Here is a 17,145-nt window from a genome sequence, read left to right on the forward strand (position 1 = left end):
CACACACACACACACACACACACACACACACACACTATATAAATTAAACAACTGAACACACAAGAAGCGTACATACTCTGAACAGAAAAACCACTTAGTGTTAGTTCATGATTAATCCCACGAAGATCTTTACAATTCTGTGTCCATTAGAACATTACCATCTTTGTCCTTCACTCTAACTCGGCCAGATGTGTACTTTGTCTCTTGATGACCATTTGCATACACAGTCTTAACAGTCCCATCTGGATATTCCCGTCTCTTGAACTGGGCAGTATGGAGCTCTCTTTGGCCATTATTAAACTCTATGACTTTGTTGCCATCACTGTAAAGTGTAAACCAGAACATTTCTTAAATACTCTATCAACAGGAACTAGGCACAGTGGTGGGTACATGACTGTAGTTCCAGCCTCAGGAGTTCAAGACCAGCCTGGGCTACAGAGGCCAAAGCCTGCCTCACTGCCCTGAAATAGGACAGAGAGCTGGAGGTAGCTCAGCGGAAAACTACTTGCCTGCTGTGCATGAGACCTTTGTTCAATCCTCAGTACTATGGGGGAGTAAAAGGGAAGAAACCCAACAGGAAAGCAAGCTAAAAGTGACTCTGGCAGTTGTTTCTTCTCTAACACTCTCCTGTCCTCTTCCCAATACGAGCCCAAGTTCTGTCTGCAGCATTGCAGTTCCGCTCCAGCTACAAGTTAGCCTTTACACGTGACCGTGAAAGTTTCTCTCAATGAATTCGCTTATGTTTTACTATAAGTGTTTAGCTTTTTAAATTTTGGATGTGTTCAGCCTCTAAAAAGACTTTTCTTTTTTTTGGACAGAGTCTCTTTATGTAGCCCTACTTAGTCTGCAGCTCGCAATGCAAAGCAGGCTGTCCTCGAATGCCCAGCAATCCACCTACATCCTTAGTGCTGGGATTAAAGGCTTGTGTATGCCACCATGCCCAACTCAAGGCTGGTCATTGTGTTAAAATTTAGCTCTTCAGGTTCCATGGGGGAAGGTTGGGATGGCTTCTCTTTTTTTCACTAAATTGAAGACCACCTAAGTACTTTGAACAACAAAACAAACAGTCAAAATATGAAAAAATTAACACAAAGACATGTTGGGCATGTTAATGGGACATTCACAATGAATTTCCAGGCTTAGGTTCAAAGTGCCATGACCAATAGAAGCCTGGAAATCAGGAATTTGAAACATAGATGGGCAGGTGTTGCTAGCAGAACGGTCCTGTGACACATACATGTGTGAGACACAATAATCCATTCCAAGAGTTAATGTTTCTCCTGGGGAATCCCCACCCTAGCACAGCTGCATTTTTACCATCCAGGTGATTCAATGGCACACTCCATTTTCAGAACCACTGCTCTTAACTAATAATACCTGGGATTAATCTATGTTGAAGCTAGATACATAGGTAAATACTTTTTATTTTTCTGATTATACAAAATTTTAAATGAGTTAAAAAATGTTAAACTTGTTCTAATGTTACTCAATGTATAGATATCTAATGTCTTTTAAACTACTATTTATTTGCAGGTGTATCAGATTTCTACACTAAGGGGGACCACTGCCATGACTATAAGAGTCACTGTACCACCTGAGACAGTTGAGCGTTCTTGGCCCATTCGTATTGTAGGCTTCATATTGGTTGTTGTGTTAACTGTTTTCACATCCTAAATCAAGAGGGGAAAACTCAAAATTGGATGTGGCAGAACTTCACCAGGGCTGTGATTAAAATAAGAAGCTCTATTTCATCAGGTTGGTTATAGGGCACACCTATAATCTCAGCCTGTGGGAAGTGGAGTCAGGAAGATCAGGAGTTCGAGGACAGCCTAAGCTACAAGAGACTCTGCTTTTAAAGTTTATTGTAGATTGGGCAGTCAAGGACCACATAGAGCTAACTTTCAGAAAGACAATATTCAGGAGGGCAAATGAAGAGTTTGTTGGTTTTGAAAGGTTTGGATCAAATATGTCAAGAGAGTAAACTGTAACAGAATGGGCAGCGAGGTTCAGAAATTAAAAATACAAGCAAGATAGGAAAGGCTAAACATGGTTCAGTGGCTGTGTCCACTGCACAGTTGAGGGCAGCTTGCCTTCTGTGTCTCATTCTGTTTTCAGTGTTCACTACACTTCTAAACAAATTACTACCTCTCTCTTCCTCTCCTGAGTATGGAGCAGACACCCTCTAAATCCCTTTGCTCACATTGCTTCTAAACTTCACAGTGCAAGCATGTGTCTCACCTATTCTCAAACTGTCTGTTCACTTCTCGTTCAACACATTGAAAGTTCCAGTTACTGGTGTATTTTGTTTTGTATCTAGAGAGTGCATGCACCCTTGCATGCAGAGAAAAAGGAGGACTCTGCTTTATTCCCTTAAGATAAGGTTGCACTAAACTGGAAACTTGCTATTTGGGCCAGGCTTGCTGACTAATGAGCTTTCAGAGCCCATCTGTCTTCCCCTCCCGCATCTCCAGTGCTAAGGTTCAGGAACATGTAGCCATGTCTTTCATAGAGTGGTAGGTTCCCATTCAGATCTTCACGACTGCACAGCAAGTGCTCTTCTCTCCTGACACAGATCCCCGGCCCCAAATGTTTCAGGTGTTTTTAACAGCGCCATACCGTTGCACTCGGACAATTGTGCCATCTGGAAAGATGCTCTCTTCTTGACCATCAGCAAATAAATTCTTAATGGTTTGGTCAGGAAATGTGATTTCTTTTCTTCCATCTGGGAAATGCTTTTCTGTTTTAAAAATGGTTGTTATCAATATATTTTTTAAAAGAGGGTTAGAATTTAACAGAGTAGGCAAAGTAAGTTTGTACCTATCTGTCCACTGGAGAAATGTAAGACTTCAAGACCTTCTGGGTATGTGGTGTGAGTGGTCTGGGCAGCAGCGTAGTAGTAGACCTGCAAAGACATGTAGTCAAGTCGCCCTTCTCCTGACATGATGAGCTAGAAGCAGCACCCGAGCATACGTACCACTCTCTCATCTGGCATGACCTGCTTCACGTCCCCATTAAAAAACGTGACGGTGATGCTCTTCCCACCTGCACTCACTTCTTTCCGAGTTCCATTGGGAAACAGTATAACTCGGCACCCATTTTTATAAACCTTTTCTACCTAAAAAGACACAAGGTGATTATCGCTAGGTAAGATTTCCTCCTGAGACCATGCAGCAGAGATAGGAATTCCCTGACTGTTGACACATATCCTATTTCATCAGGGTTATGCTTTTCCGAGTTTGTTGTTCATTTGCCATTTATATTGACAGAACCCATCTAAAACAAAACCTCTCCTCATCAACTCGGTACCCCACAGGAGACTCAAAACATAGCTACTTCCCTTGACTTCCCTCCTCAGTCCTCAAGGCTAGCCTGAACTTTGGCTTATCATTTCATTTAAAAAATGAACAAGATTAGGGCATATAAGACAGATCTGTCCCTTAGTCACCTCCCCAGAACAAACATCATTTATGTCCCTTCTTACTCCTTTTGATCAGCATACCCACTTTTTCCACTTAGTAACATTTGTAAGGCCAAATGACGCTTACAGTGTAAAGGCACTTGCTGCCAAGCCAGAGAAACTTAGTTCAGTCCCCAGGACCCATATGTTGGGAGGAGAATACCAACTCCTGGAAGTTGTGCTCTGACTCCCTTTGTTCTGTGCCCACACACGTAATTGTAAGGCCAAGAACAAAGTTATGCAGGCCGGTAACAGGTCTGGCTCCAGAACAGTATTACAAAGACCAGAGAAGAGAAAATCCAGGAGACCTTCTACCTCTGTGTGATGTAAGATAAAGGAACGAGATTCTTCCTTTGGAATATCACACTCCACAGTCCTGAAGCTAAGCACTATCCATAGCTTTCAAGATCAACTCTAGTCACATACCAGAAGAGTCTGTTGTATGATATTTTGTTTGTATTCTGACAAAGTTTGCCTAGAGATGACAGGGCGGAGCTAGCTACTAGTTAACCATAGAGGCCAGGCAGTAGTGGCACACACCTTTAATCTCAGGGAGGAAGAAGCAGGAAGATCAGGAGTTCAAGGCCACCCTGGGCTACATGAGAAACAGAACTGGGCAGTGGTGACTCACACCTTTAATCCCAGCACTAGTGAGGTGAAGACAGGAATAACTCAGGTAGAGACAGGATCGCCCCCATTCAGTCTGAGGATTCATAAAGACAGGGTGCCCTATTCGATCTGAGATTTCCTAGAAGTAAGAAGTCTCTGGTGGCTGCTGCTCTGCTTGTCTGATCTTCCAGCTTTCACCAATATCTGACTCCAAATTTTTATTGGTTAAGAATAATTAGGATCTCGAATCACAGTCCCTGGTGGGTTACATGCATAAATGTTCTCCCCTATTAGTATAGTGAAACAGAAAAATCCTTGTCCCCTGCATCCTAGCCATCATCAGGCAACTCGGCATCATGTGACTTATGTTTGTGGTGATGGTGTAAGCCTATGCTGACAGTTATAGAAAAGTACAACACACAACCAAGTCAAGCTCCTAATACTGGGTGATATAAAACAGGTATGTGCTGGCGTATGTGCTTTCTGTACTGTGCTCTTATTTTAGAGCCTACTCCTTACATAAAAGAGTTTACATGAACACCGTACTAAGTGTTTATATCACCATTGTCTCTGGTGCTTCCGCTCGCATTGTTCACATTGCCACTCTGTTCACCTAGGCTCTACCACACATACCTGTGCTCACTCCATATACATTCATACACAGACACGGCATGCCCCAGGCCTGAGTGAGGTAAATGATCTCATTTAGCTCTGCGTAAGCACATTCTAAGGTTCCTGTGATAATGTAATCTATAACAATGCAGTTCTCAAAAGAGGTTCCTGTTAAGCGGCTCTTTTTTCTGAGTATTGACTATTTAATGCATGGCTATTTGTATTGTACCATATTCTTTTTTTTAATGATTTATTTTTATGGGGATCGATGTTTTGCCTGCATGTCTGTGTGATGGTATCAGATCCCATGGAACTGTAGTTACAGACAGTTGTGAGCTGCCATGTGGGTGCTGGGAACTGAGCCTGTGGTTCTTTGGAAGAGAGCCAGTGTTCTTAACCACTGAGCCATCTGTCCAGCACCAACACATTCATTATTTTAAATGAATGTTTTACCTTTCCATCAGGATGATTGATTTCTCCCTGAATTTCTTCCTCTTTTTCCTCTTTGTTTTTATATTCAAGATCTGGGAAGTTCACTGTTTCATGAGGCTCTCTGGGCAAGGCAGCCTAGAAGACAAGATATTTTAAGCAGTTACAACTGTACCTACTAAATTAAAAGCCAGATTCTAAAAATACGTAATTCAATGTCCAGTGTTCATTGTTGTATATCATTTACAGTGTTAAATAAAATCCCTCCTTTATACCTGATTTAGAAACTCAACAAGTCCATTTCAATCCTAAATAAGGTACATTCACATATTTAACAATAATAAAAAAGATTTACTTGTCCTTTATCCGAGCTGCCTAAATCACGAGGAGGCACAGACTTGGATCTTCGAGATGGATTCCCTGTTAGAATGTAATTGCCAGAGTTAGTTTTAATACTTAGTGAAAATATTTAATTTATTGGTCTGGTAAAATTTCCTTTGGAGGCCAGTATGAGATGGCTCAGCAGGTAAAAAGAACTGGTACACACACACACACACACACACACACACACATACACACACACACACCTACACCAGACACAAAGCGTTTCTTTTACTGGTACTGTCTCATTTATTTATGTGCACGGCATGTGGGAATCTGACTACATATACATAATGCACACAGGCATTCAGGTACCAGAGGAAGCAGGAAGAAGGCATGGGATCTCCTGGAGCTGGAGTTACAGGCAGTTGTGAGCTATACAATATGGCACTGAGAGCAACAAGTGCTCAGTCACTGAGCCATCTCTCCAGCCCACTACACCAGGTAAAGCCCCTATCTTAGAGTCCAAATTGCCAGCATTGGCAATTCCATACAGTAATGGATTTAGGAAACACTAACATCTGAAAAATTAGTAGATGGAAGATGGAAGACAAGACAGAGATAAAAAGAAACTAAGCCTACCAGTGGGCAAGTGGTAGCCAGGGCTCTGGTGCTAGCAGGATGTTTGCTCTCTTTGGATAGGACAAAGAATGTCATCCTTTACTTCACAGGGCAAGTGTGCACACTGTATTATACAACGACAGCTGTCAGCACTTCTAACCTTTACCTCCCCAGAGATGAGGTAACTCTCCCTTTTACAGGTGAGGAATGAAACCAAGGCTGAGAGGATAAATTACCATCTATATATGAGGGGGACCAGAGGCAGAGCCCTGCCAGCTCACTACATACCAAGTTTAATTCTCTGTTATAATCGAACATGAAATTGAACCCTCCATCTGCCGCTGGACAGATTTCTAGGTGCAGGCTCATCATCTGCAGTACGGTACAAGACACACATGACATAAGAGGGAGAAGAGAAAATAGCAAGTGGTGCATGGTGTGAGATACTTTGTGTTCTGACAAAGATCACCTGGAGATCAGAGGGCAGAGCTAGCCACTAGCTAACCATAGAGGCCAGGCCGTGGTGGCACACACCTTTAATGCCAGCACTAGGGAGATGGAGACAGGCATATACGGCAAGTGGAGACAGATCTGGCCCATTCAGTCTAAGGATGTTTCAGGTGGCTGGCTGCTCTGCTTCTCTGATATTTCAGCTTTCACCCTCAATATCTGACTCGGGGTTTTTATTTAATAAGACTAATTAGGATTGCAGTTCATGTGCAAGAACAGCCAGACAGATTCCCCAGGTGGTGTGGTTCATAACCTGATAAAGGAAATCTTAGAACATAGGAGGCTAAAGAGGTAGCTCAGCAGTTAAGAACCGGATTCAGTTCCTAGCACCCATATGGCAGCTAACAACATTCTGTAACTCCAGTTCCAGGGGATCCAATGTCCTCTTCATGCATACATATATGCAGGCAGAACATCCATACACATACTTTTAACAAAACAAACATCATGCAGGGGAAAAGAGGCCCAGCAACATTAAAACAATTTGGGTTAATCAAAAGAGATAATTAGCTTCATAGCAAGCTCAAGGATAACCTAAGCTATGTGAGACCCCATCTTTTTTTAAGGGTTTGACAAGCAATAGGCTGAGAAAAGATATCTGTAATAAAGGTAGGTCAGAATAGTTAAAGTTCTAAGTAAGTTATTTACCAAAGAAATCCATGGCTGAAGAGATGGCTGAGCTGAGTATACACACCTGCCTTCTATATACATAAAGGTTTCAATTCCCTGTAACTAGAAAGAAATCCATCTAGCTAACCAGCAAAGGCAGTGGTGTTCAATGTATTTAAATAATCAGGAAAATGCAAATTAAAACAACGATTATAAGAATTACACACTTACCTGGCTGGCAAAAATTAAAATCTGACAGCATTAAATATTGGGCAAGTGTGGAATCAAGTACTTTGCTAGCTATTGAGAGTATAAGTCAGGGCTAGTGAGGGTTAGCAGATAAGCATGCACACTGCCAGAAGTGACATCTGAGTTCAATCTAGAGGACCCACGTGGAAGGAGAGAACTGACTCCTACAAGTATCTTCTCAGTTCACACGTGCAGCTCCCAAACAACACAATATATTAAGAGTGTACTAGCATGTTTTGGTACAGTCTAGTGGTGTTAAAGATAACTATCACTTGCCCAGTTAGGCCAGCCCCTGCTACATGTCTAGAAAAATGCATGTGTCTATTCCAGATACAGATAAGAATGTCCATGGTATTGTTGCAGCACACACTAAGACAAATGAATTTGTTCAAGCTGGAGAGACAGCCCCACAGTTAACAGGACTGGCTGATTTTGCAAAGGACCTGGGTTCAGTTCCCAGTATCCACATGGCAAACTTATAACAATTACAGACTGAAACAGTGTAAAACAATTTTTTCAAATTTTTTTTTAGTGTTTGTTCCTTTTTCTAATTTTATTTGTATTTTTTTAATGTATGAGTGCTTCACATGTATACCTGCAGGCCAGAAGAGGGCATCAGATCCTATAGATGATTGTGAGCCACCATGTGGTTGCTGGGAATTAAACTCAGGACCTCTGGAAGAGCAGCCAGTGCTCTTAACCTTTGAGCCATCTCTCCAGCCCAGGGCACATGCAGTGTAAAAGAATAAACAAGCATGAATGCTATCAGAAATTATCTGAGAAATAAGACCTACACAAAGACCCTAAACAATATACCCCTCTCACACAGGGCTCAAGTGTCTCTCGGAAACTCAAGGTGGGGTAGGGAAAGGCTACATACAGTGTAGGCTCTAAATAAAGAATGTGCCTCAGGAAGAGCACTCAGTTCTGATAGCTTATCTCACAGTTCAATGAGTAAATGCATATTTCCTGGCCTTTGTCTTGTCTTTCCTCTAAAATTTAACTATTACAGTTTGCCCAAACTATAAATGAATCCATTTTCCTTTACCAGTTTGTTTCCAAACTGCTTTTGAAACAGGAACTAAGGCAGCAGCTTATGTGCTGGTGATGCAGACTCAAGATCCTTTGTGTTTTAACTCCTTGATATAATCCTCTCTCCTCCTGCTGCTCCCATCCACCTGCTCTACACCAGTCTCACTTGGTAGCCCACACTGGCCTGAACTGCCAGTGATCCTCCTGATGGTGGAGTACCACTCAGCTCAAATTCTCTATTGAGTTCTGAAATATAAAAGGACCATGCAGTCTCTTACCTTGTGCTGGCAAATACTTTTTCTTATGTTTTTCTACCGGGGCTCCTGAAGAAACATGACTCTTTTGAAATTGAATAGATGAGCTCTATAATATGAGAGATAATTTTTTAATATAATTGTTAGTCTACATTTAATGTCACTGAGTAAAATTTTTAAAAAAGTAAGAGCTGTTCATCTGCACTCTCATTTACCACAGTAGGCCAGGTAAATTGGTGGCTGCCTAGGAATGAACCACACACTATCTCCCAACTCAAGACACAGAACAGACCTTCATGTCAATCAGCCTCTTTCACAAGCTGCCCTCTTATCCCCACTGGTTGATGAGGCTGCCTGACACTCCTCCATTCCCAAATCTGTCCCCATTACCAGCACTGTCAGGCTCACCCCGCCAACAATCTGAGCTCTGTCTGCCCTCAGCTAGGATAATCCCAGAAGCTGCCACCATCAATTCTAACAATACCTTCAATAAGCAGGTACATAAATCACAAAGATTTAGACTGGGGTATTCCACCAAATAGATGGCCAGGTATCTCTCTAAAAAGCCAGGGTTGCTTCATAAAATGGTAAAGTATTCAAAGGCTAGGAGGCCATGATTTCTACACCTCCTTTCAGCTGCTTTGGCCACACACACAGCACAGTGAGATGTTCGGAGCAGTGGCAGTGTGGGGCTTTATCACACCCCTCCTTCATCTCCTCTCCACTGGGAAGCTTCCATGATAAAGTATTGTAGAGGACAAGCAAATGCCTCTCCCAAGATATTGTATCCTGTCTTTCCAGATCATTCCTCTAAACTCTCACCCAGTCAATGCCCACAGCCTAGAGCACACAAGGTCCTAACAGTCTGTTCGTGGATGCATGTCTGCTGTGTCCTCCACCTTCAGTGTTCTGATACATTCATGGTTCATAAGAGTTACTCTCACACATGGCAACCTGCTTCCTCCTCCCCTGTGCACTGGTGCTGTGGCTATCCCTCTGTGTAAATAAAGTTCTGATTGGCCAGTGGCCAGGCAGGAAGGATAGGCGGGACAAGAGAGAAGAGAATTCTGGGAAGTAAAGGCTGGGACGGAAAAAGAGTTGCTGCCAGCCACGGCCATGAAAATGAAGATGTAAGCTAATGGTGAGCCACGAGCCACGTGGCAAAGTATAGATTAATAGAAATGGGTTAAGAACTAGATAACAAGAAGCCTGCCACGGCCATACAGTTTGTAAGCAATATAAGTCTCTGTGTGCTTACTTAGTTGGGTCTGAGCGACTGTGGGACTGGCGGGTGAGAGAGATTTGTCCTGACTGTGGGCCAGGCAGGAAAACTAACTACAAATGGCACCCAACATTTGTAAGCTAAAAACAGCTTCCTAGTTGTCTCTCTCAAGTTAACAGCAGCCTGCTGGTTTGAGCTACTGTGGCGGGTTCTGGGCATGTGCATCTGACCTGCAGTGTGGCTGGAATGAGGAGTCTACAAGTGGCACTTTACTCTGCTGCGTGGTAGATTTAGCCTTTGCGAGTTAAAAAAAAAGAAAGAAAGAAAGAAAAGAAAAGAAAAGAAAAGAAAGAAAAAAGGTTTTGGGGCCATGCACTGCTTTGATAAAACTGCTTCTGATAGTTGATGGTACACATGGCTCCAAACCCAGAGCTGGCGGTAAACTGTACCACCACCATGTTGGAAAGCTGAGGTGGGCGGAGCCAGCAACCACAGTAGTGTTTCAGACTTTTTTTTTTTTTTTTAAGATTTATGTATTTATTATGTATACAGAAGAGGGCACCAGATCTCATTACAGATGGTTGTGAGCCACCATGTGGTTGCTGGGAATTGAACTCAGGACCTCTGGAAGAGCAGTCAGTGCTCTTAACTTCTGAGCCATCTCTGCAGCCCACATTTCAGTCTTACAAAGATGGATATTACACAGAAAATCTGGTTTGTGTTGTCTTTGGAATTTTTAACTGCAGAAAAAGATTTGATTGTAAAAGCTGTTGAGTTAAACAAATATGTAAATTTTAAAGGTGCCTTGACTTCAAAATTTGGATATAAGGATATGTTGCTTTGGAAAAGAGTCTCTGCTTTTGTTTCCACAGATTTGTTCCAGATTAAGATACATCAGGTTTGATCAGCCAAGACCACCTGAAAGGTCTCCGATGACACCATGGCCCAGATGATCCAACATCCACAGTGGTTTCAAGGCAACTGGCTCAGAGGTTTACCCTCACAGACTACTCCATATTCCTAAAATTTTCTTTGTGTCCCCATAAGATACAGCACCCCCCTCCAGCAGGAAGTAGTAAGAAAAACTACGCCCAATTTCCCAAAATTATCAAGCTGGCCTTGGAGATGGAATTGGCTCATTCCTTCTTAAAAGAAAAGGTTAGGAGATTTTTGAGTCCCAAATCAGAAGAGCCCTCTGGTGTGGGACAGAGAAAAACCAATATTTTTCTTTAAATTGGGTAAATTGGGTTGATTATAAATGTGATCTCTTTCTAAAGAAGAAAAGGGCATATGATATAGATATAATAGGATGAAAGGATAGATTAATGAACTTACTTTTAAAGAACAACAACTTGTTTAAAATGTTTTACATTGATACAGATTTTAGTCTATTGATACAAACTTAATTTTATTATACTGTATGTATATTTCTACTCGTGTTTAAGGTATTATGTTTATATAGTTCATTTTAAATTGAAATGGATAATTAAAAATAGATTAATAATTAGTCATCTATGATAATCATACTCATAGCCATGTTAGTTAAGTCTTCTAGGTATACATAGAGATATTTCACATAGATAAGTAATCTTCAAATACTTCAAAGACCTACAGAATATGGCATTTAAAATACTTTTAAAATTTAGACTTTCTGGACAGTGAGACATGTCTGCTCATGGCAGCACCAATTTACTTCAGAGAGGAGGATGGGCATCGAAGACGCTTCATATGGAGTTTATCTTCACCTTGGCAAAAACAGCCATTTGGGCAAGAAACTGTTCTTGCCTGGACTGCTTGATCAGCTGGACATGCAGGACCCATAGAAAGGTGACCACTGAACTTTGCTTGACAAAATGGTCCTTCAGGTTCCTGCTTCACAGAGGAAACTGCCAGACATTCTACAGGACACTGAGAGAAGTGACCAAGAGACTCCAGCCCTGTGGGCTGAAGACAAATGCCCCAACTTTACAAAGGAACATTAGGTGACTGTCCAGGCTGCCAGCTGTCTCTGTCTACCCTACAAGACTCCCGAAAGTTGCTTGCATCCTTCTCCCGGTTCTCAGGTAATATTATATCCTTCTGAGGTCTTTGATGTGGTTGAAGACTAGATAGTTACAATTTCCTCAGTTATGATAAAAGATAAGTTAGATATAAAACCTTAGACTCACAAATATAAGATAGATAGGATATCTTCTCTAATATTGTAACTAATTCTTGCTTGATAATTGTTTTGTTATATATAATTTTACTATATAAAAGTTAAAACCTTCCTTTTTAAAAAAGAAAAGAAAAGGGGAAGTGCTGTGGAAGTGTTCTGTGTAAATAAAGTTCTGATTGGCCAGTAGCCAGGCAGGAAGGATAGGCGGGACAAGAGAGAAGAGAATTCTGGGAAGTAAAGGCTGGGGCGGAAAAAGAGTTGCTGCCAGCCACCGCCATGAAAATGAAGATGTAAGCTAATGGTGAGCCACGTGGCAAAGTATAGATTAATAGAAATGGGTTAATTTAAGATAGAAGAAGTAGATAACAAGAAGCCTGCCACCGCTATACAGTTTGTAAGCAATGTAAGTCTCTGTGTGCTTACTTGGTTGGTCTGAGCGACTGTGGGCCTGGCGGGTGAGAGAGATTTGTCCTGACTGGGCCAGGCAGGAAAACTCTAGCTACACAGTAGCATTCACCTTGCCACAACCCAACTCTCCACGAAAAGAGCTCCACAGCTGCCGAGACAAGCGGTTATCATTCAGATGCATGGTCTCCCACACGTGGCCCACAGCAGCCACAAAACAGCCTCCTTCTGTCCTAGTTCGGTTTCCATTGTTGTGGTAAAGACCATGGCCAGAAACTGGGGGGGGGGGGGGGGGGAGTCCCAATCACGTCCATACTGAGAAAAGCTAAGGAGGAATTCAAGGTAGGAGAAACTGAGGCAGAGAACACTGCTTACTCGCTTACACATCATGGCTTGCTTAGACTAGCCAGGACCACCTGCCCAGCAGTAGCCAGGCCCACAGTAGGCTGGCCCCTCCCATATTAATCATTAATCAAGTAAACCTTCCCATAGGCCAATCTGGTTGAGGCATCTTCTTAACTAAGGTTCCCTTGTTCCAGATGACTATAGTTTGACCAGTAATACCTCCCTAAGACCTTTGATTTCCACTCAGACAACTTCCCCACAGCCACCTCCTGCCTCTTCCACTCTTCCAGCTCCTATTTCCCTGAGAAACAGCTTTAGGGGACTTCCCACCAGCTGCCACTGTGCATCAGCCTGGTCTGGGCTTACCTCACAACAGACTACATCTGGCCAGGGCCAGTCCTATCTGTTTTAGGATGCTGCCCCGCTATTCACTGCTCCTTCCTAGGTAATGTCCTCCTCATTGAGCCAGACAGGTATGTTCCTTTTCCTGTCTAAAATATCAAAATCCTTACATACCAGCCACTACCCCAATCATTTCGACTACTATCAACTACTAACTCTACGGGGCTATTATACTCTGCCCATATCTCCACTCTTCCCATGTCAGCACTCCAGGGAAAGGGTCTTTTTTTTTTAACTTATGAATGCCCAGCCTTAGCTTGGCTTGTTTCTAGCTGGTTTTTCTCAACTCAAATTATCCCATCTATCTTTTGCCTTTGGGCTTTTACCTTTCTATAACCCTTTCATTACTTCTTACTTTGTGGCTTGCTGTGTAGCTGGGTGGCTGGCCCCTGGAGTCCTCCTCTCCTCCTGGAAAAGGTTCTTAATGTGCTGCACCATTCTGGGCTTGGAAATAACCTGGCCAATTTAGTCCTCCACAGGCACAGCAGGCCACTCTGAATCTCAAGGTACTCTTCCTTCCCTTGGCTCAGGACACTGACAGCCTTCTCCCTCCTCACTCTCTGGCCAGTCCCCTCCCACTTTATCACTGCTTTATCACTAAGCCAGTTCTTCTCCACCAGTGCCTTGTGGAACACAAATTCTGAAAGCATCGAGGTGTCATCTCTAAGCTACACTTCCCCTAACAGCAGTCCAAGGCAGCATCTCTACAAGATGGCTCGGGGGCCTGTCATGTTCCCCTCACCATTCCTGAACACCAGGGTGGTTTGAATAAGAATGGCCCCCATTGGCTCCTGTATGTGAATACTTAGTCCCCAGTTGGTGGGACAGTTCAGGAAGCATTAGGAAATGTGGCCTTGTTGGAGGAGGCATGTCACTGCAGATAGGCTTTGAGGTTTCAAAAGTCCACACCATTCCCAATTCTTTCTGCCTCTTGCTTGAAGGTAAGGATGTAAACTCTTAGCTACTCTTCAAGCACCATGCCTGCCTGCTGCCATGCTCCCCACCGTGATATTCCTGGACTTTTAGCCCTGCAACCATGAGCCCCAAATTATATGCTGCTTTTATAAGTTTCCTCGGTCATGATGCTTTGTCACAGCAAAAGCCAAGTAATTAAGACAAGTGGTAAACTACACATCATCCGAAAGTCCCTTCCTGAGCAATTAAAGTTGACATTGGAACTGCAGTGCTTTTGACTTGTGCAATTATCACCCCTGAACATTGCCTGAATTTCCAGTCTTGTGACAGTCCTCCTGGATTTGTTAGACACTAACTTCTCACCCTTTGGATCCACCACTCCATTTCCTGGCTTTAGAGTTTACATGTACGAACATTTCCAATCACCCTGATTTGGCAAAACCAACTCCCCCACACTTACCACGGAGTCATCCTTTTTTGTAGCTGTCGCATGCTGGCAGGCCTTAGGGCTGCTCTCAATGGCTTCTGCTCTCTTCCAGGCATCCAGTCGGAATCTTTCCATTACCTTTATCTCTTCTCGGAGGTCTGTATTTTCTTTGACTAGCATTTCTATCTGGCTTCTGAGGCGACCATGTGCACTCGACCATTTTGTCTCCTTTCTTTTCAAGTCTTCCTGTAAATCTGTTATTTGCTGTTTCAAAGCCTCTCAAAAGAAAAAGTTACTAGAATTAATGTAATGGGAGATGGATGCATCAATAAAACAAAATGCCAGCCCACCACAGACAGCAAGAAAGGATGCCTAGTCAGTCAATGACACTAGGTTTTTCGGGAGCTGGGACATGGAGGTCAGTCAGTACTCACCTTACATTGTCAACAGTTAATGAGAAGCCCGGAGAAAACAGGCGGCACTGAATGTGGCATGAGGGAACACAGCCTAACCTAACCTAACCACTTCCTAAAGCAGCAGCAAGAAAACAAATGACATGAATTCTTGAACAGAGAAGACTGAATCCACAGTCAAAGCCTCCTGCCCTGAAAATAGACTGGTTAAATCCACGAGGACGCTGTCCAAAGGTGCTGAGTTACCTCAATTGACTGCTCACAGTCAGTTCCAAATTACATTTGTTGTTCCCCACCCCCTTCTCACTGCTGCACTTGACTAGCCTTTAAAAAAAATTATTAGCACAGCATGATGGCGCACACCTTTAACCCCAGCACTAGGGAGGCAGAGGCAGGTGGGTCTCTGAGTTCAAGACTGGCCTGTCTACAGAGTGAGTGCTAGGACACCATGGCTGTTACACAAACCCTATCTCGAAAAACATAAAAATAAATTAATGAAAATAAACTATTAAGAAAATGATGGAGGAATGTGGCTCAGTGGTAGAGTGATTGCCAAGCATGTACAGGACCCTGGGTTTGAACCCCAGTGGTACAAGGAAGGAAAGAAGGAAGGAAAGGAAACAAACAAACAAACAAACAAAGAAGGGGCTAGGAATGGAACTCAAAGGCAGAACACTGGCCTAGCATGTGTGAGATCCTAGGTTCAATCCCCAGTAGTGAAAAAAGAAAGAAATGAGTTGTTCTAGATGGAGTAAAGGAAGTGAGTGAAGAAACCGCTAGACTTGTCTATGAACAAAACAGAAATGTACACCTAGAAATCAAGACTAAAGTCAGGACAGATGTCATCAGTGATTGGGAACTACAACAAAGAAGCTCAGAACAGCACACAATAGTCCATCAAATATTATTGGCAGGCCATTGTTTTGACTAGGGAAGACCCAAGAGCACAGAGTGACTGAGAGTTCAGCAGGGGTTACTAGGACCAGCAGAGGAAGGCCGCCTTATCGGGTGTTTCCCAACAGAAGGGAAAGTGCTCATCTTGACCCCTGGAGACTAGTGCAGCAGGCTCGCCTCACAAGGCTGAGACGTGGCTTTCATGGACTGCCTAATTAGTGTTAGTGCCTCTATTTCATAAAACTGAAAAGGAAAGTATACTGTCAAGTTCATTCTGTGAAACCAGTACACTCTGATACCAAACCTATACAAGTACACAACAAAAATTCATTTATGTAGTTTCAGGCCCCATCTTAGGGATTTCAGGATACTCAGTGCTGAGGATTGAGCCCTGGGATTTGAGCATGGTAGGCAAGTGCTGAGCTACATCTTCAGGCTTAAAAATTCTCAATAAAAGTATATGAAGACCAAATTAAATACTTTAAGGCTATACATCATGATCAAGGTGATTTCATTCCAAGGATACAAGGATGGTTAAATATGCAAATAAATAAATGCAATACAATACATAAATAGATTCAGGGACAGATATCACATGATCACTTCAATGGATACAGAAAACCTTAGACAATATTCAATATCCTTTCATAATAAAAGCCCTGAAAAAACTAGGAACAAAAGCCTAGAGCAATAAGAGAAAAGTGGTAGAAATAAGGAACAAGTTCAACTGTCTTTCTGTGTAGATAACATGAACCTATTCTTAAAAACCCTAAAGCCTCTACCAGAAGACCCTGAGATCTGATGCAGTCAGCAGAGTGGCAGGCTATATAATCAATATACAAAGATCACTAATTCACTAATACATTAATCACATTCACTAATGGGAACTTGACAAAAATCAGGAAAACAATCTCAGTTATAACAACTTTAATATATATTTATCACCTTTAATCCCAGCATTCAGGAGGAAGAGACAGGCAGATCTCTGTGAGTTCAAGGCCAGCCTGGTCTACAAAGTAAATTCCAGGACAGTCAGGGATACACAGAGAAACCCTGTCCCAAAAAGCCAAAAAGAAAAAAAAGTGATATAGAATGTGGACATGCTCTGTAGTTACTGCCCATCTCACTGTTTCCTTATAATGCACTCAATAAACCTTTCTTTCTTTTGAATAAAGGTAATATATATTTCCATTACAAATGTATGAAAAGAAGAAAATCTTTATTTCAGCCTTGCTCTGACCACTTAAATCTTCCTTTATTT

The 17,145-nt window shown here is 42.4% G+C and overlaps 1 protein-coding gene across 3 annotated transcripts in view; it reads right to left on the reverse strand.

Annotated features, from left to right (window-relative positions):
- Window positions 1–17,145, reverse strand: part of Cenpj (centromere protein J) — a 64,252-nt gene continuing 47,107 nt past the window's right edge. For all 3 annotated transcript variants that reach the window (XM_036199597.1, XM_036199598.1, XM_036199599.1), the window contains exons 10-17: window positions 14,611–14,853; window positions 8,728–8,812; window positions 5,463–5,527; window positions 5,132–5,245; window positions 2,975–3,115; window positions 2,818–2,902; window positions 2,617–2,737; window positions 1–322 (exon numbers count right to left, since the gene is read on the reverse strand). In XM_036199597.1, the coding sequence (XP_036055490.1) occupies window positions 130–322; window positions 2,617–2,737; window positions 2,818–2,902; window positions 2,975–3,115; window positions 5,132–5,245; window positions 5,463–5,527; window positions 8,728–8,812; window positions 14,611–14,853 (1,047 nt within the window). In that variant the 3' untranslated portion in view covers window positions 1–129. The remainder of the gene's footprint in view (window positions 323–2,616; window positions 2,738–2,817; window positions 2,903–2,974; window positions 3,116–5,131; window positions 5,246–5,462; window positions 5,528–8,727; window positions 8,813–14,610; window positions 14,854–17,145) is intronic.

The sequence above is a fragment of the Onychomys torridus genome, chromosome 9, assembly GCF_903995425.1.
Source record: "Onychomys torridus chromosome 9, mOncTor1.1, whole genome shotgun sequence".
Taxonomy (NCBI): Eukaryota; Metazoa; Chordata; class Mammalia; order Rodentia; family Cricetidae; genus Onychomys; species Onychomys torridus.